Here is a 20,598-nt window from a genome sequence, read left to right on the forward strand (position 1 = left end):
GTCAGTAAAAGTACAAAATCTCCAGAGAAAACAGCACAATTAGGTATTTCAAATGATGGAATTCATTTTAATGGCAATCTAATGACTTACTTATGCAGAGCAAAGATGTTTTACATGCTCTGCAGCAAATAAGAATTCCTCAGAACAATGAGCCATCCCACAGAATTCCTCGGGATTGCTACTGAGTTGACTGAACCCATGCAATCATGATTTTCCACACATGGAAGGAATATATACAGGCTATGCTGGAGTTCTGCTTATGGTTGGCCTTGACATTTTTAGATTGGATTCACAAAAACACAAAGACACAACAGAACAGAGGAGAAAGACAGTGGTGTTGTCCACAAAGGCTGAAATAAGTCACAGTGAGTGCACATACTTATTTAAAAAAGAAAAATTAAGGATAAAGCTAACACATTGCCAAACAGCAATTAATGAGTGGCTCTAGGGGCAAAATAAATCTTAATGTGTTCCTTGTATTTGACTGTCTCTGGTGTATAAAAAATTCAGCTATGTCCCACTTAAACTGGGAGCGCAGCTTCCTAAAAGGGCTCCTGTTTCTCTACCCAGCCGCCAGCATTTGCTACTGACAAACACAAAAACAAATGTATAAAAATCATCTCCTAAGCAGGCCAGAAGCAGCAGGGGGAAAAAAAATCCCAAATTAAAACACAACCGCTACCGCTGATTTGTCAGACTCCACGTGCTGCTACTTTCAGCAAAGCACGACACACTTCAAATTTTGTGACGGAAATGACATATTTGGAAATCTGCTGTACTACTACTGAGCTCTTACCTTTCTTTTTCTAAACAGTTTAACAATGCTTTAACAAACTGCTTTTTGAAACACTTCCCATGAGATTGTATCTCAGTATTTCCAACTTGTATTCCCGAGAAGCACCATCCCAGAGCTCTGCATCAGGAATTTACAAACTCTTCTTTCCAAAAAAAGATTGTGAAAAGGCAGAAAACACAGTTATTCCACACATAGCCTCCTCCTGCCTTTTCCCATGTTTCTACACCAGAGTCCTTGAGGAAATTCAACAGCTATTTGTCATATTCCTAAACCCTGCACACTGATCAGGAATATGCCTATATATGTATCGGATCTATGTGTTTGCGTATATGTATTTATTTATAAAAAGTTTAACAATACCCAGTGTATACCAAAATAATTCTCTAAGTGCTCATCTCAATCTTCAGAAAACCTAACAAGCATCTTTCTTCTTGTAAGTGGTTTACAACATGATGTACCACAGCCCTTTACAATATAATTTTTAACACACTTATTTCCATTTGTGTTGTATCGGCAAACACGGAAAATGAAGTGCACAGTGAGACTGTAAATAAGCCAACTATATTTACATAATGTTGTAGTAATTTTTGCCAGCAACATAAGAAGCAGAGGGATTTTTGCCTAAAAATCACACACTGAGACCTAGCAACAATCCCAACCACTAAGAGGAAACCTGATGCTGCTGCATCGTGCAGCTCTAAATGGGCTGCAGCAGAAGCTCTGCTGTCCCCAGCACACTGCTGGGAACACGCAGGGAAGGAGAAGGCTCTGCAGGGCAGCTAAGAGCTGGAGCAGCTGCATGCCAGGGAAAGGGGAAGGAAATACGCTGTACAGACACTACAGAGGGGAGCTCAGGCCATGGCAGGATACCTAAGGACAGAGGTACCCAAGGGCACAAATCTATACAATAGGGTTGTCACTACTTCCACTGCTCATGGAGTAAATGTACGAGGTTTTCAGTGCCTAAGAATAGAAAACAAAATGGTGAACTCCAGATATTTTTTCATCATCTCTTCTTGAAAAATTCTCACAAGTGACAGCAAACAACAGAGCTTGCTACCCATATGCTTACAGACACACGTTCATTTGTATATTGTAATAATCCAGGGGTTGGTTAGCAGGGAGTATAATCCATTAAAGCTGTCTGTCCCCACCACCCCCAGTTCTCAATTTGCATTTAAAAGCATGGAGCCAGTGAAGATAAAGCTGTTAAAGACTGTTAGAAGCTTCAGCAAAGACAGACTTTTACACCAATAGCTGCATTTTTCTCTTTTGTTTTCCAAACTGCATTTGGGGCACAGGTCACAATAAAAAAAGAAAAGGTGAATTTAACTTCTAATAAAATTAACAATTCCTTCTGTTCAGCTGATGAAATATTACCCTCTTTCCAAGTACTTTTAGCAGCTGTATTCAGACAGAAAGAAAAACCAGAGCATCGTTACAAATTGCTTGTAGTACTGTTTGTAGAGGAGTGCATTTTATTTTGTCCTGTGACAAGGCATTTATGTCTTATGGATGACTTACACAAACAGCTTCTTTACCTACCTTATAATGCATTCTGGCTAATGATTAAAAGGGAAATTAATGATCAAATCAATAGCTGTTCTCTGTATATCACCACCCCAATTCTTGGCACTATATACATGTGAAACACAGGCCCTTCCTTCTTACTAATTGCCCAGCTGCTCATACTGGTAATAACATCCAGAAAAACAGACACATGGGACCCTTAACTAACGGGCAATATTTATGAAATATGAGGCCTGTGAAGCACAGAACAATTCCACACTTTAAAAAGGTGCAAAATATAACCCATAAGGCAAAAGTGAGGTGACCCAGTTGGATGTGTGCACACCTGTGTACACACTGACAGATCTGATCTGGTTATCGAGGTGCTTGCTCTGTACTTTCTCAACAAGATAAAGTGCACTGCAGCTGATTAGGACTTTCTGACTAAGTGTAACTCTGGAATTAAGGCACGATCCTGGGCTACAGTGTAATACGGATTACTGTTTCTCGTAAATTATTTATTTGCAGGCTGCACAGGAAGACAAAGTGGCTCTAACAATTCTGCCCAACCATGGTTAATCTGATGAAGGAAGGGGCAGAAAGCAGAAGAGAAAAAAACAAGACAAAACCCACCCTGAGAATCACCTATTGGGAAAGCCCTAGGTGAAGTACACAGATGTAAATCAAGGGTCTGGCCTTTTCAGAAGTAGTGAATTAGAAACAGCAGGCAAGTCTTGTGCAACTCAATACCTGATTTTGCAATGTCTTGTAGCAACCTGGATTTTATCTGCAATTGTAAAGCAGACTTGCAGCCCCACCAGGAGAGCACAAAAGCCGGCTCTAGGGCATGGGGCCAGACAAAAGCAGAGTTTATGGTGGAACCAGCGCCACTGGTCCCACAGAAACAGGCCATGCTGGACCCTGGGTACTGATTAGAGCCCTCCTACCGTCTCACACAAATACAGAGGTAATTTTTGGCTGCAAAGCACCCGCAGTGCATCTACTTGTGGATTTACTTGAAATCTCAGAAAATAGAAGCCTTAAGAGCAAATATTTTGGTGTAACAGTGGACTGCCCAGAACAGTTTGCAAACAACTTGGCTATTACAAAGGACAGACAACTGTGGCTGGAAACCATTCACAACTGCTACCCAGGAGCAGGCTCACTGTATCTTAAATTGAATATGCTTGCCATATATGCTAACATATAAAATATATTCTAGATTATTCCCAAGTCTGACATACAAAAATCTGTGTCCCCAAAGGCAAAGAGGGGGAGTACAAAAGACAATGAAAACATTTCCCCCAAACATGTAACATATAAAAAAAAGTCAGTGTATTCTACACAAACTCTCACAGTTGTTTTATAGTGATGAAGAGGTCACCTAGTGCACTTCCCTACCTACAGCAGGATCAGCTCCACATCTGTCATCCCTGACATACAAGCCTAGGCATTCCTGAAGATTTCCACCAATCAGTAATATCTCCCTAAGCAATCCATTCTGGTGCTTCAATAATCTTGAAACTAGGAAGTTTTCTCCTTCCCTTCGTGTGTCTAACCTTTACCTGCTTTCCTGTAATTCAAACCTTGTACTTCCTGCCCTATAACTTCTGCCCCACAGTTAACACCAGGGCTGTTACAAGGAAGCCAGTAGCACCCCAAATTTTTAACCATTTCTCTCCAGTCAGCTGACAGAATTAAGGGACAGGCTGAAAAGAAAAAAAAAAACACAGGACAGACCCCTATGAAACCATCATGATGTGCTGTGTCAGCTTGAAAGTGGAGTTCTGATAATGAAATACAGTTACTAATCTTATATTCCATGTAGCCAAATATAGTTCTACCTTGCACATGGCCTGTTTGCACCAGTCTCATGCAAGCAAAGCCTTCCTGCAGTCATGATGGCATTTATGGTTATCCCTTATCCACACTCCTGTGACTCTTCCAAACAGACATTAAATTTATCAAAACCAAACCACATCATACCATGTTAGTTGTTTTCCACCTCTTTGTTATCTCCCAGCTGCTTGTAAATAGTTTGTCTGATTATTTCTTCTGGCATTTTTTCATTTCGACTGACACGCTTCTAATTCCCCACACCTTTTATATCCCTCCTTAAATCAAGGCACTAAATACAGAATTTTTCCTTTCAACTATGAATTTTCAGCAATCCTGATAACCTGTCCTTTGAAGACAATCAGTAACAGTTTGAGAACATCTCACCTATTCTATGTTGGGTATCTGTTTGAGGTTTTTGGCCTGGGCTATGTTTTTCTTTGATCTTACTTGTTTCTTGCTACTTTTAATTATGTTATCTGACTGCAAAATGACTGTTTTTAAAGAAAGAGCAATATAGATGAGCATTGAAATTTTAGCTTTCTTACTGCTATCAGTTCCCGCCCCCCCCCGCCCCCCGGCAAGGAACACCAGACCAACACCTGGTGGATATTGTCTTTTTTCTGCTAACATGTATATGGAGTGACTTCTTGTAAAACACACCTCACAGGAAACATGATCAACACATCTTGAACTTGCAGTCTTGCTCCATTTTTACATTACTCTTCCACTTTCACATTTAGTGGCTGCTCTACTTTCTTTCTGCCACCTTGCTGCTAGAGTTTAACAGGTGAGCAATGAGAGCTCAGTTTCACTGAACTAGACATTTAATATAGTGCTTTGACACCTCAGTGCTCTTCCCAGCCAATTCCTTTCTTTCATTATACTTGTCTTCATCAGATCTTACTCACAATTCCTCTGAGATGGTGAACATCTCCATCTTTTAGTTTGTTGTTCTTCCTCCTCCCCTTCTAAGCAAAGAATCATAGAAACATTCAGGGTAGAAAAGACCTTTGAGTCCAACTGTTAACCCAACAGATGTATTTAAGATCATTTTATAGTCACTATGACCAAAAGATTTCTTTTATTTCCTCAGTTGATTTTTTCCAATCTGACTGAAGCTAATTTATGTCTCCCCACTAGCAATTCTGTCCTCTTTGACATCAGAAGTCTGGTCACTGGCAGACTGCTTGTATCATGCCTTCCCCAGCTGATGTTTATCTCCTATTTGTTATTCAAATTTTTAACTGTGCACACATTATCATCCAAATTCTATGCCATGGGTAATGCCCCTCGTTACCTTAAAGCAGCTTAGCTTACTTGAGCTTGCTGCTTTGGTAGGGTAAAGCACTTGTAATTTTACAAAAGACACCATTTTGAGGTGTGAGCATCTCTCTCAGTTCCCAAGAACTCTACTTGGACAAAGTCGGTAAACTCTTAGACACACAAGGTGGTCTGATAGGTAATTGTAGGTTGTTTGATTTACAGTCCATGGAAGATCAGGCTTACCAACAAACCTTGAAACAGAAATCCCACAGGTAGGGTTATCACCACATGTGGTATTTGTATTTTATTCAGATTTTCCAGTGGCTTTAATTTCTTTACTTTATTCTGGAACTACAAGCAAGCATATTACGGACAAAACAAGCTACTTTTTTTAAGCACATACCTGTTATGCAAGTTATCCTGACAGATCTTTTAGAGCACTGAACTCAATCTTGACTGTACACTAAAATTTCCAGTTCTGCTTGTTCACCCCTTACCTTTTTTCCATTAGTATAAAGACACTCAAGACATTTGATAACTCCCTGACTTATCTTCTTGTCTGTCCCATGACCTACATGACTAAGCCAATTTCCCCTCCTCCTTCCCCAGTTTTTAAGCTGTTGTCTAAGTTGCTGCTATTTAGATTTATTCCTGGAATTTGTCATCCACCAGGTTTTGCTTTAAAGCTCTTTACTTAGGGCCAAAAAATCAATGTTTTTCTTTCTATTAAGCATCAGTTAAGTTCTCAATGGTATTTTTTCCTGCATATCCATCTCTTTAAAAAGAGTAGGAGGTGTCAAAGAGCGTACACTTTAGATCAAGTGCATGAGATCAAAGCATCAAATCAGACTGACCAAAAACTATCATCAGTAGAAATGAGAGAATTGCCTATACTGCACCTTATTTTCCATACATGTAAAGTTAGGATAATAACTTACTTTGCAAATATTCAAAAGCCTGTGGTTGAAATGCAACATGTAAGAGTGGGGCATCACAATAAGAAAATGAACAAGTTTATATATGCAACAGAATGTATTAAAATTACAAGGCTAGTTTTAAATAATTTATGAAATCAAAGGTACAGCAAATGAAATATGTATATATACACACATTCAGTCTTTTCAGCTTTCCTTATTAACTACCTGATTCCCCAGTCATAGCAAAACTAATATTTCTCTGTTAAACAAAAATGGGACTTCTATAAGCTGTGTTATCTGAACACATTAGTACACAACAGAGTTGAAATTCTTTTAGCTTTACAGGCATTTGAATTTGTAGGCATTTTGAATTCTATGTTTTGGAGAGAGGCAAAAATCCCTTTCTTTCTTCTGTTTCTATTTATGCACTGCATAAACACATCTGAAGGAACAGGTATTACTTTCCAGGTATATGATTGTATTTGCTGGCATGAGAGAAATGCTAAGCACAAAAAGAAACCTAAGAACTCCCAGATGAAGCATGTAGAAAACTGCACTAAATAAATTCAATTGTGTGGCTGTTGTCAGGCTATATGCTAGTTTACAATGTTCTATTATTCCATGATCATAAAACAGAATACAGTAGATTAATACACACAATGAAAGAGCCACCATCATTACTGCAGTTCAGTCTGACAATCCCCAAATTAGATTTTTCCTATGCATTTCAAAGGGAAAAAACCCCCAACACTACTGACTGGAAAGCAGAAAGAAGAGGAGCTGCAGTGGCTGTTTCAGCAGTAAGCTGCTCCTTCAGAACACAGGGCTCTTCAACTGCCAGCCTGGAAGAACCAGGCTAAACAACAACAGGCATTTAAAAATCTTCATCATTCCCTCATCAAGTTGTCCCACACCTGCCTGTGTCATGTCTTGCACACCATCAAAAAGCACCCCACACTTCCACTGCTGAACTGATTGCAGGATTATACTGTCCAACCTCATTCTGAGAAAATCCTCTGCTCAAATACCAGATGATAAGCTGTTGAGAATTTACCTTCTTAGTTAAGCACACTCAAGACAGCTTTCCTACTCTGTATTACCATGTATCTTTATCCATCTTATATTCCAAGTAAAATGGACTATCCTAATGTTTATTGCACTTAGTTGAAGAGGCAACAGATGGAACAGCTTTCGTGTGTCCCATTCAAAATTATTCTCCCATACTGCACAAAGTACAATGAGCATCTGTTCCTCGTGCATCACTTTGGGGCCTCATCAGTTACCTTGTGGTTTGGGTTTTTTCATCCCCAGCCCCAAGCAGATACAGTTTCTGTTTTGCCTGTAAAGCTCCAGTTGATGCTTTCTGTATTATCGCCATAATTTACTCTCAAAAAACACTGTTAGGTTAGCACCGTGTAGACTTGAATCTATCTGGTGCATTTAGCTTTGGAACTGATTTTGTAGCCTCACATTTATTAGCCTTAGGTACAACAGAACAAGTGACAGAAACTACATCCTCCTCTTCCTCCTCTCCAATTACTCGTACACAAATTGCCTACTGTGGATGAAAACTATAATTTAAAATAAAATTAACAAAAAAAAAAGTATAGAAACACAGAATAATTTGGTATTATGCTGTTGGCTGCTGAAGTTTCCATCTGTTAGACTTTGATCATTCAGGGTAATCCAAAAGCCCATAGGACACAATTTCTCTTATCACGGACCAGCTTCACTTTACCTAAAAACTGAGCTTTTTCTCTAATGTCCTGCTGAACTCTACTCCAGGAAAGTGTAGAAAAAGGATAGACAGCCTAGTGTATCATGCTCAGTATCACTGCAGGAAAGCTGATGTAGTTAAAGCAAGACTTGGTAATTAACTGCTCTAAGATGGAGATCATGCTGTAATCCCATTCTTAACAGTTTTTCCTCCTGAGGTTCATTCCTACCTGCCTGTTACTCTCATCTCTGCACTGCTGGTATTTTCCTTTACTGACCTAGAACTTCTGAGCAGCGCTCTCTTTCTTCCAGGACAATTCCACGGTGCTGCAAATAACCTTAAATAAGGTGCTGCCAGGGCCCTTTCCTTCTCTTGTGTTCTAAGATATCACAGATCTGTAGCACACAACTTGCATCAATGCACAGCCAGATGCACACCTCTCCTTCACATAAGCACTACCAGCTCTTATTAGGACATGACCAAGAAAAAATCCAAGGAAGAGACACTGCTGGTGGTCTGTGGACTCCAAATCCACTCACATATGATCCCTTATTCCATCCTTCCTCTCACTCCCATCAATTTAAACAACAGCATCTACAACTGAGCCCAAAAGTCAGACGGCCTTCGACCTGCACCGTCTTCAATTTGTGTGAAGGTTATCTGCAAACATGTGACAGAGAGGGGAATTTGATAGCAAGTAAATTTCCCCAGTTGCCTTCTTTTCATGATCTTGTTTTCAGTTCTTTTTTCATGCCATCTTATCACATTTTGATGTCAACAAGCAGACCAGGAACCAACCCATCTCCATTCTTCCTGGCACCTTTCTGCAATACCTTTGAACACCTGTACAACTCAATCATTGGGACAAAGTAATTATTTTCTTGCCTTTTTTGCCTGATTATTTCTTTTTCAGCAGTCATTCTTCAACCACAAAGTGTCTTTGCATGAACTATTTAAAACACTCCTGCTCCTGGACAAAGACAGAAGATTTCCCACCATGCCCAGTGTATTCTACATATACTCAAGAAACTGAAACCTCTTCAAGTCATTGCTTTCAGGAGGCAAGATTTCAATACTATCTTCTCCCAGTATATAAGACACACTACATCCTTTCTACTTCACAATCCTCCAAATCCCTTTCATTTTTTCATTGAAAAAGAAGAAAGGAAAAGAAACCTAAACCCTTGCACAAGCTATGAACATGTGCACAGAAAACTGAAGGGAAGGGAAATAATTAACAAGTAAGAATTGCTACGAGGGTCCGTCTAACTAAACAGCTTATAGGAAAACCTGTAAGGTTTAAGTCTGAGCCACATTGATTAAAGCCAAAATGTTAATGCCTATAGAAGTAGAAGACAAAAAGGTCTATGTAAGTTGTCATTATTAAAATGCCTTGGGGAAACTTTCTTATGGTAATTTAATCTGAAAAGGTTAAAACCTTAAACGGTATTATGTTCAGTCTGCAGGCTGTGCTTCCATACAATGAAAGAGGAACATACAGCTTGCTCTTGCAGAAACACTGGCTGCTGCTACGTGACCCGTTAACTCCACAGATTTAAGGGAAAAGCCTAAAGAGAAACATGCCACAAAGTACTTAAGCTTCAGGCAATGCTCAATGGTTCTAATGGTCTGGAGAACACCAGAACACAGCCTCCTATGAAACCAGCAGCAGGTAAAGTCTAAAGGTCCACTTACACAGACATACTCAGAAACTCCAGCAGAGTCAAGATGCTCTCACAAGAGCATATTTACCTTCTCTAACTCCACTGGAAAGACAGGCTGAGTTGGCAGATTCTTTTTAACCTCTTGTGGCATGCTCTTACAGAAATAGTTTCTCATCTCATCCATAAATTTATATGGTTTTCAGTTGGTATCTTGCCATCATCATTCTTGAGAATTGAGTAAATCACAGATAAAACAACTTGATTTTAACTGTAATGATCTTGTTTTTTAACTGAAAACTCCTACTAAAATAAGAACTCAATCTTCTATCAGATCAAGCTCTTCTAGGCTTGGGTCCAACTAGCTTCAGGATTCTAGTCAAGCATAAGACGTTAAGAATGGACAAAAATCTGGGAAAGTACAGAAGTAGGATGCCTATTTACACATCTACAACATTGGTAAGAATGATTCCCTTCAGAAACTGAACCTTTTATTTAGGTAAGGGATTTTTTTAATGCCACATTCTTAGGTGTGACCTCTGAGGACACAATAACAAAATTGATCATTTAATTTCAGGCTGAGATGAAAGTGAATAAAGCTATATTCAAAGATGTAGAAGGCTGTTCCAAAAAGGAAAGAAAGAATTTATTCTCCATGTCCCTGGAGAACACCCTAAGTAGTAAAAAACTTGGATTATAGCAAGAAAAAAACAACTCAGGGTAACATATGCTTTTTTTCCTAGAAGAACTGTGAAGCATAAGAGCAGATGAAGCCAGCATCTTCAATTTTTTCTATCTGGTGAAGGAGATACTGGACTTGATTTTTCTGAGCTCTCCTTCCAACCTTCTAAAGATTCAAGTCAGTCAACTGCACATTTGAACTTTACATCTGGTAAATGTATAACAAACACACTGGAGGTTTAACAGCTTTCTTCTTTAAGGGGTCTTGTAAATTAATTTATTATCCATTCAGATCCTTTTTTGCATGAAACGGGATGCAGTTAGTCCTTGCCTTTGTTTCTACTATTTATAGCTGTACAAAATTAAGAGAGTCTGATAAAATCTATAAATGCACACCCTTCTTGCAACCACTGGAAAGCTCCAGCTCCTAAGATTGTACTGAAGCTCTGGAAGCAGAGAGAATGGCTCTGTAGCAGCCCTTTCCAGAAGAAAGTGGATGAGAGAAGAAGAGGGAGATCACTCGCAGACAGTCTGAGACCTGGGTGAGAAAAACTGAGTCATTTATCATCTATAAAAGATTAATATTGAATTACTAATGTCATCTAGAGTAAATTGATAGAAATGCCAGCAGCTTTTGGGTTTCCAGTAGCCCAAGCTCAGGTATCTTTAACTGTTTCCAAGGTGCTCCCTCTCACCTTTTCACAGCAGTCTCAGAACCTGGGTGCTGCAAATTGTAGTAGAAGCACATACCATTGTTAATTCACTTGGAAGGAAAACCCCTAAGTTTGTAGGGTGCAATATCAAAACCCATTAAAGTCAGGATACTCCTAATTCATCTCAAATTTACTCCAAAATGCTTTCAGATTTTTGCAATTAAGAGTAAGCTACTCCAAACCGGCAAAAGGCTCACTAGTTAATTGTTCAATAAAGCCTACACAATCCATTATAATTTTAATTATATTACTGACTTCAAAGATGGTACAAGGAGTTCTAAAAATGAACAGCTTCTTCACACTTCATCTGTTATCATTTACAACTCAATGTCTAAATCTTTTCCTTCATCTAAGCAGGAAAAATGCATTTCAGTACCGCAGATTGAAAGTCCCTGGACAAAAGTCACAGAAGGTTTACTGAACAAACCACTGTTTTTCTACATAGTCAGGCAAAGAATCCAGAACTTGAAATATAACTTGTTACCCCGTATCATTTAGATAGGAGTAAAAACTCTACCACCTACAATTTGCAACTTTCTGATGATACACAACTCTTGAGGGAAGAAGAAAATAAATAACTTAGTAACATGGAAAGGCAATACAGATGAAGAGCTGGGGGTAGGAAATGCTTGTTAGCACTGGCTGACACTCAGAGGTTTTTCCTCTGAATTCTGCCCTTTGTGAGGTTTCCATCACATTGCCAAAGACAAAACACCAGAGGCTCAATCCTTTGGAGTTCTCCAAGCAGGCAGAAGAAACTTTACATAGATAACAAAAATTGGCACAAGACCTGCAGCACTTCAATGCTGTCCAAGGGAGTGACTCACACAACACTTTCACATTTAATCAACATAAACCCCTGCCTCAAACTCGCAGTCAGGAGAGAACCTTACATGACCTCTCACACCTCTTACACTCAAGTCTACAGGTATTTGCATATTCTAGAGAACTATAAAACTGTTTGGCTTTTTACATCACTTAACATTATTGGTCATGTTAAATTACAAGGCAAATCTGCTGAGCACACAGAGATCAGGAGTTAAAGCAGAAGAAAAGCTGTGATAGTCTGAGAATCTGCAAAAGGAACCACTGCACTGAATTTAGCACCAACACGCACAGAACGTGTCCTTTCTGAAGAAGGGTACTTAAGCTCTGGGGTACAGCTTCCCTATATTCATTTTTGATAAAGAGGATGCAACATCAGCTTGAGAAAACTTCTTTCAAAGCTCTTTAATATATTTGTTCAGCAGCTCTTTCTGGTTTGGTTTTGTGGATTTATTTTTTTAAAATTTCTGGGGTTTTTGGGTCTCTACTGATCAGGGACATCTACTTGCATGGGAATGCAACTTTAGCAGTGTAGTAAGTGGAAATTGGAACTCACAGCTCCATTCTTTTTCGTGATAAAAAACACTTAGACCCTTTTACACTAAAGTAGTTGTATGAGAAATACTTTAGTAATAAAATGTTAGGATACTTCACAAGCAAGAAACTCTTGGACATCATTGACCCGAATTCCGTATGTGAGAAATAAGGAGTGAAAAGTCTCACAAGATTTGAAGTTCCCTGCAAAGACACTCAGAAGGTGGAAAGAAACTTCACTGCATCAGCCTGCTGGGAGATGAGAAAATTCACCATTTTTTGTGATTTATTAATTGCAGCAACACACCCAAACAAAATTCAAAGTTTGGTTTAAGTCTGTACCAGACCAACACACACTAAAGACGAGTTCGGTGGAAATTTAAAAACATGATGTTATTTAAGACCTTTCCACCTCTAAATTCTCTGTCCCAGGAGCTTTGGTCTTTCAAACTCAAGAGCTCAAAGATACTTCTTTGTATCTTTCAAACTCAAGAGCAATGGCTACAAAACAAATCAACTCTGCAGGGTAAACTATGCTCACACTTCTAGTGACAGCCACATTCTGGGCTGTGAATGCAGCAAGCTCTGCCTCCCACCACTGATCCCAACTGCAGCACAGCCATGGGAATTATATGCCTTTCCCTACTGTCTGAAGGTGTTCAGTGTCATCTCCTCTGTCTGAAAAACATAAACCAGGAATACAAGGGAAATGCCTTTCTACAGCCTAGTTTACACAAATTTCAGCATTATCCACAGTTTATATCAGAGTTCCTCTAGGCCCTCGTGGCCTTGGATAAGTGGTATCTGCTTGTATTCAACCAAATCACTGGAAGCATAAACTTGCTGCAACAAAACTAAAACAACTCTAGAGATACATTGCAAAATTTGGGTTACTCAGAACTTTTCTGTATCAATAGGGAAGAAGAGCCTAATAGACCTTTTGAGTTAAATTCTCTGTTTATCACATAATTTCTTAACTTCTGGTGTCTATAACATCTTTTCCTTCCCTCCTGCTTTACCTTCACTGAAAATCTGAGTGTGAGGGTCCAGCCCTCTCCCTCAGATTTTAAGCTGCTTTCTGCTCCAGCACTGAGTGCCTGATAAGACAAGTGCTGTAAGTAGCTGTTCTCTCAGCTGTCAGTGCAGCAACAAATGCCAAATGCTAGATACATTTGTATAATTCAGCCCTTCCGGTTCTTTAAAACTGCAAGATCTGCCCCTGAAAAAAATTTTAGGGCATTTAAAGCTTAAAAATTTAAGATGAGACATTTAAATCGCATGAGAAACTTATTGACTCTGAGGGTCATGACTTGCACTTGTATCACTATGACCATCAGGACTGCTGAAAATCTATTTAAGAAACATCCTTCAGGAAAAACATGTCACTATTTTAACTAACAAACTTTATATTGTTTATCAACTGGCATGTTACAAGACATTGGGAAGCTTTTCTTTCTGGGTATTTCCAGGACAATTAGCACAAAAATAGAGTGGTATCATCTTGTGTAGCACTTATGAAGAGACGCCTTTCCATTTTAGGCCATGAATACATGGCTGGGTCTGGAGCAGCTGTGAAAAGCAGAGGAAAAATTTGACAGTGCCTTTAAAGAAAACGCTTTCCCCTGTTCTACTGAATAAACTAAAATAAGGCAAAAATCGATGGAGCACTGAGACAAGCACTTTGTGCTTCTTCAGTGCCTTTACACAATGAGAGATGCAATCATCTGACTGGTTAAGTCTTCCTAGAACTCATTTCACATTACAACAACTTTCACTTGACATAAACTATAAACACACCAGAGCAGAGGACTGAAGTGCTCAGTGCTAGTCTTAGAAACCACAGAACATCTTAAATTATAATTCTGTGAAAACATTCCTTTTACAGTTTATACACTAACAAAGGTTCAATTAAACAAATGTCTGAGGTGTCTGATGGTGGGAAGGGGGGTGGCCAAGTGCCTCTTGTTTGTGGACAGAGATTGTATCACCTAGCAGAACAAGCTCGTGGTGCTGCTGTCAACAGCAACCTCCTGGTCCCCTGCCACAGTGCTGAAAACTTATATTCCCAGCACAGCACCTTGTCTCCAACACCTCATCTCCCTTAAACCTGAAACAGGAGAACGAAGACCATCCACCACAGCTGCTTTTGAGAGCAGGAGATCAGGATAAGTGGGAGCAATGGAATACACAAAGGGTGAAAAGAAAAATCTCCTTGACTGAAGCTGTTGTACTACCCCATAAGTATTTTCAGTGTAATAATGGGAGTTCACAATCACCGCTGCAAAATTTGAGAAGGAAAAGACTTTTGCTAGATGTTGTGCCTATTTTATTTTTCCAGTACAAAACCAAGAGCCCTGTATATTGATCTACTCAAAACAGCCCATCATTAAACCCGATGTAGATAAAAATCAGTCTAAATAAATATCTCTTATATTTTATATTTCTAGGTTGCATTTTTGTCTAAAGACATTTACCTAGCTTCTGTTCTGTGCAGTAAGGAAATCACTTTTAGAACAGAGGAAGGATTCCAACTCTTACTGAGAACTTGCCTGTACTAAATTAGTAAGATTTCTCTGTAATACACTTTTAAACATGAACAGGCTCTTACTCACCAGATTAATCCACTTTCATGATTTCAGAAGACTGCCTGAAGCTAGATGACCAGTCTCCTATTCCATTTATAGACGCTTAATTGTACCCAGTTTTTACTCATTAGAATTTAAGAGGGCTTAATACCTCTCAAATTAGAACCCTTAATAGCTGTTAGAAGTTGCATATTCACTTAGCAGCAAACAAAAAATCCAGAACTAGTCTGGGTTTAGACTATTTAAGACACTACACTGAGAACAATGTAGACATGCATCCTGTTTATTCAGCAGGCAAGGACATAACAGCCATCAGAACTAGAAGGCTCTTTTATACCACCATAACAATGAGAGCAAGCACTACTGTTCATCCTCAGTACTTGTCTCCACAATCCTAGTAGTCAGGAAAGAAAAATTAGAGGGGAGGAATTTTATACTGGAAACAGGCAATAAACCCTCAAGTACTACAAAAAGTTACAACACTACACAGTACAAAAAAAATCCATTTAATCAATATTTCAGAGAAGTTCTATACTGGCAACACAATCAACTGAAGCTCAGTTGATGAAGACAAGCCTTACCCTTCATGATTTTTCCTTCACTGTGACCCAAAGGAATAAAGACCAGAGACACACTGACACAGGCTGTGCTCAAGACTGTACATTGTTCTAAGCCTGTCTATGGATATACATGCTATATACATGTAATATAGCCTTTCAAATATCCTTATCCTCACAGAAACAGAATTATCAGTGACATACTCGGGAGACTATGGCTTGCTGGGGAGCAGTAATTAAAAAAAATCCGTTTCTTTTGCATTCAGCTGAGCTGACAAACCTCTTAAGGGGCAGACTGAGCCCTCTTGATCAATTTCTGATCCCTGCAACACTTAGAAGTACTTGCAGAAGAAGCAGCAATAAAGATTTGACACAATCTGTGCATATTGTGAGAAGTAACATAAGGAGTTAATTGACATTTTCCTACCACATATTTTTAGACAAACATAAAACCGATGTGCTGGACCAGACCCAGAGATCCATTAGCCCAGTTTCCTCTTAGACAGAGCATGTTATTGGAAGCTTTTCCAAGGGTCCTGTAAGATCTGTTTCAGGTCTGTGAATGACAACTGCCCTACCTCTATGGCACATGGGAGACCATGGACTAGATATTTTCCACTCTGAAGTCAACTACTTTCAAGTCTTTCCAAAACACCCAGTTACATCTGAGGGTACTAATATACAAATGTAAATAAATTCACTATTAATAATAAACTTTGTTTTAAAAGTAAATATTTATTTATGTGAGCTATAATGACAAAGTTAGACTTTTCCATGGTAAGTCTGCACGCTGTGACAGAGATAACAAGCCATGAAACAAATAGGTTTTAAACTATCTGCATCTTAGGCTCACTGGAAGGAAGACCTAAACAGCAGATTTTTTTGTTTGTTCTATTTTGGGTTTGTTTTCAATAGCTTTTTTTTTTTTTTTTAAATTTGTTTTTACCTTTTAAATGCTTCAGCAGGGTTCCTCTCACATTCCCCGGGCTGCAAGAGACTTTGAATAGCAGGATCTCTTAGTTTGTCCTCATATCCCTGGATCAGTCCACTGCGGCATATTTGTGTGACTAAACCTCTAATAAAGCCTCCAACACAGAGTGTGTCAGAGTCCTGGGCCCTGCAGAAATGGAAGGCCAGGGCCTGGCGATGTAAGCCTCTTTGGAGGTTTGCAGGTGAGCTTGGCCACAGTAACTCAGTGCAGAGGGCTGTCTTCCCACTACCGGGCCCTCCTACCAACAACACACCCCAGGCAGCTCCTTTCCCAGAGACACCACTGTTATTCCCAGGATTCGCTACAAGAGATGGTTTGTTGGCAGCACTGCCAGTGCAGCTCGCTTTCTCCTGGAGGCAGTGCTGAAGCTTGTGGAAAACCCACTCCCTACAGTAAAAGTGCTTTCCCTGCAGCAAGCTGGTTTGAGCCATTTTATAAAGCTTCTTCTCTTGGATGTGTCATAAGCTGCAGGACATCTTCAACATCTCAGGAGCGGGGAGACGCGCGCTTATCCGGCACAGGACAATCTCGTGCTCAGAACTTGACAGAAGTGACAGCAACCAGTCACCCTTCCTTGTAAAACTCAGCAGCCTCTCCTCTGCAGGAAGGGTGTCACTCCATCCGTGTGCTGTGCTGGGATCAGCATGGCACAATCACAGCTCAGCTGACATCGTGCAGCGGTGGCTGGGACCAGCCCTCAGCAAGATTTCTGGTGTGGCTCACAAGTTCACACAGCTCCATGGCTGCATCTGTGGTTCAGGCAGTTGTGTGTGTTCCCAGTGTACAGGGGAGACAATACATCTGGAAAAGCTGAGGGAAAGCCAACTTTGCAGTGTATACTAAATGCCTTTCAACTCTAGGCATTAATCTCTCTGGATATACATACAAAAAAAGCTGTCCATAATAAAATGTTCCTTCTGGGAATTTCATAAAAAAAGTGATTTCTCTTCAGAGTACTACATACACACCACAAACGTGGCAAGTTCCACTGACTACAGCAGCCAGTCTGGACAGTGAGCTTTGCAGACTTCATACAACTGGGACAGTGTCCGAGAAGTGCTTCACATTACGGCTTCTTAGGCAGTACAGGCGACAGGGGAAAAAACATGTTTACAGCTTCTTATTTCAATACATTCGTAGTGTCTTCTTCAGGAACTTGGATTCTTACTGAACCTGTTCTCAGGTATCTCAATCGCAAGATGTCAGAAGAGACAACATCTTCCCCTAGAGCTCTGAAATAAAGGAGACAGCACTTTTAACCCTACATGCAAGTCATAATTCAGTCAGCTGCAAATGCAGACAACAAAGACCAAAGTCAAGGGCTCCTATTCCTTATTTTTGCTAATACTGTTAAATTAATCAAGAGAGCCGTTTAAAAGAAAATTTATTCTTACGAGGTATGATTAGCCACATGCAAAAAACCCAACAATAAACAATGAGCACATATGACAGTGCCCTCAAAACCACAGCAAGTCTTGTATTTTCTCCCTAGGAGAACTGACTATATCCTTTCATCCTAGAAACATTCCTCCTAGCGAGGCTTCATCACGGAATCCCGTCCTCACCCCGTTTTCCTCCTGCCGGCTGCGGGCGTTTTCGGGAGTTTGTGTAGCAGGGCAGCGCTGCTCCCCGCACGCTCCTTTGTTCGCGGCAGCGGCGCCCGGCAGCCCCGGGGTCACGGCGTGACACCCCGCGCCGCCGCCCCGCGCCCTCCGCGGCACCCCCGCCCGAGCCCGGCTGCGCTTCAGCCCCGCGCCCTGCCAGCCCGGGCACCGCCGCGCAGGCACGGCTCGGGAGCCGCTCGGCAGCGCGACCACCTCCCTCCGGGAAAACCCCCGGGCAGCTGGGAGCGCCCCAGCCCTTCCTCCGCCTCTGGTCCCCCGGCGCGGCGCCACACGCCCCGTGCCCGCCGCCCTCCGCCGCGCACGCACCCGGCTCCGCACGGCGACCCAGGCAACCGCCCCGCGCCCGGCGGGGACCCCCCAACCCCGGGGCCGGTGTCAGCCCCACCCGGGCAGGGGCCTCCTCCCGCTGCTCGCTCACCTCGGTGGCCGCCTCGGCGCAGCGGCTCCTCCAGACGGCTCCTCTCGCCGCTGCCCGCGCCCCTCCTCTTCCTCCGCCCGGCCCCTGGGCTCCCGCCCCCGGGCGCCGCTGTGCCAGGGCCGCGGCCACCCCGCTCCGCGGCTGCCTCAGCCCGCCCGGTGCTCTCCCCGCTCGGCGCCTCCCTCGCTCCCCGCTCCGCCCGCCCCGGCCCCGCCTCGGCCCGCCCCCCTTCCCCTCCGGCGTGGGGACATCTGGGGCGAAGTAGTGCGGGGCGGAGGGAGACGGGCGGTGCCCCTCACCGCCGCCCCGGGCTTTGTCCCGGCCCCGGGGCCGCTTTCCGTCCCGCCCGCTCCCGCGGCGCCTCCCGGCGCGGCCCTGCAGGGGGCGGCCGCGCCCCCGCCGCGGGCCTGAGGCGCCGTCCCGGCCCCGCTCCGCGGCAGCGAAACTTGCGGGGAAAAGGTCCTGGCCGGGGGCGAGCCCTTCTTACCGCGGGGCTGACACAGGCCCTCACATTAAAACCTTATTGAGTCTTAATTCTGAACCGAGCACGGACCTCAGAGCTTGATTTTTCTCATTACCTTTTCTCCTTGTGCCCCAGAACTGGCTCGTTTCAGGCAGAACTCCCATTAATCGCTCTGACAGCCTCCCCAGATCGTAGCACCAATTCTGAACCTTTTCCACCTTCCCCACCTTGCTTCTGGGGATACATAGATCGAAAAATCATATTTCCAAGACTGTGAGAGCTCCAAGAGGTGTCCCACATCTTAGACCACGGTAAAGTGACACTAGAGCGTTACAGATTGTGGGTCCCTACAAACCCTTGGAATCAGGGACCTTAATATGGAAGAAACCAGAGTAGAACTTCCTCCAGGACAACTTGGATATGAAAGAAAACAGGGTGGATCTTGCTCCAGGACACCTTTACGAGGCCCTTGTGAAGCCCCTTCCACCCATGACAATAAAGCAACTGTTCTCCTCTTTTTTTTTTTTTTTTTTTTTTTTTTTTTTTTTTTTTTTTTTTTTTTTTTGTGATAGAGCAAGGGAAGGATTTTCATTAACATTTGCTCCCCTTCCAGCTGGCTGCTTTAGTTATGATAAGGCACTTTTCCATCAAGGATCAAGGTCTTTATGGTTGCTAAATAGTTGCCTTCATTTTAGCACGGCTCTGTGTGGTTCCGTACACCAGGTAATTACAGCATTGTGGAGTACACACTGAATATATCCATAGGAGACAACGGAGTGATTTAGGGCCCTCCAAGGAGCGTCCCGGGGTTCTTTGCAGGAGCAAAATGAAAAATTAAATAAATTCAGTTGGTGTACTGAAGAGCTTAGGAAAACAAGTCTGTCTGCTTCTGAAAACCAGTAGAACAAGTTTGAAGAACCTTTGGAAGCAGTGAATTACAAATTCGCAGAGCAATTGGGAGTGGGGGAGAAACAGAAATAAGATTAGTAATGAGAAAATCTTGTGTGGTTGTTTTGTTTTGGGGTTTTTTTAAGCTTTCTGACTTGGTTGGAGTTTTTTTAACCCTACACTCTTGGCACATAATCTTCTCTAGGCTTTTCTTTTTTCTTCCCAGCTGCACCACCCTTCCATTTTGAAATGTTGTGGGAACTCAAGACTTCCAAAACGAATGCTAATACAAGTTCAACAGACTTTGAACTGTAAAATATTTTCTTTTTTCATTTTTTTTTCTTTTAACAATAAAGGGATAGAGACAGATAATGGTTAGAGTGATGGGATTTCAGCTCTAGTCTGCTGAGCAGGCTAGAGAAAAAAGTTGACAGAGAGAAAAGGTAAAAAACCCACAAGAAATAATTGCAGATTCAACGTGTTAAGAAGCAGATCATGGCATAAGCATTAGACTGGTAGGTGACCCAAGGAGGAAAAAGAAAAAGAAATTGGACAATGATGAGATTCAGGGAAAAATGCAACTTCTGCCTTTCTGTTGACCAAGACACAAGTGAAA

General features: G+C 41.7%; 1 protein-coding gene across 2 annotated transcripts in view; it reads right to left on the minus strand.

Annotated features, from left to right (window-relative positions):
- ANKRD50 (ankyrin repeat domain containing 50) overlaps positions 1 to 18,844 on the minus strand; it is a 39,687-nt gene extending 20,843 nt beyond the window's left edge. The window contains exons 1-2 of one of the 2 annotated variants that reach the window (XM_063415014.1): positions 18,632 to 18,844; positions 16,544 to 17,820 (exon numbers count right to left, since the gene is read on the minus strand). In XM_063415014.1, coding sequence (XP_063271084.1) covers positions 16,544 to 17,019 — 476 coding nt within the window. In that variant the 5' untranslated portion in view covers positions 17,020 to 17,820; positions 18,632 to 18,844. Of the gene's footprint in view, positions 1 to 16,543; positions 17,821 to 18,519 lie in introns of both variants that reach the window. The other variant, XM_063415015.1, reaches the window with a different exon arrangement.
- Between the last annotated feature and the right edge of the window lie 1,754 nt (positions 18,845 to 20,598).

Source organism: Prinia subflava, chromosome 18, assembly GCF_021018805.1.
Source record: "Prinia subflava isolate CZ2003 ecotype Zambia chromosome 18, Cam_Psub_1.2, whole genome shotgun sequence".
NCBI lineage: Eukaryota > Metazoa > Chordata > Aves > Passeriformes > Cisticolidae > Prinia > Prinia subflava.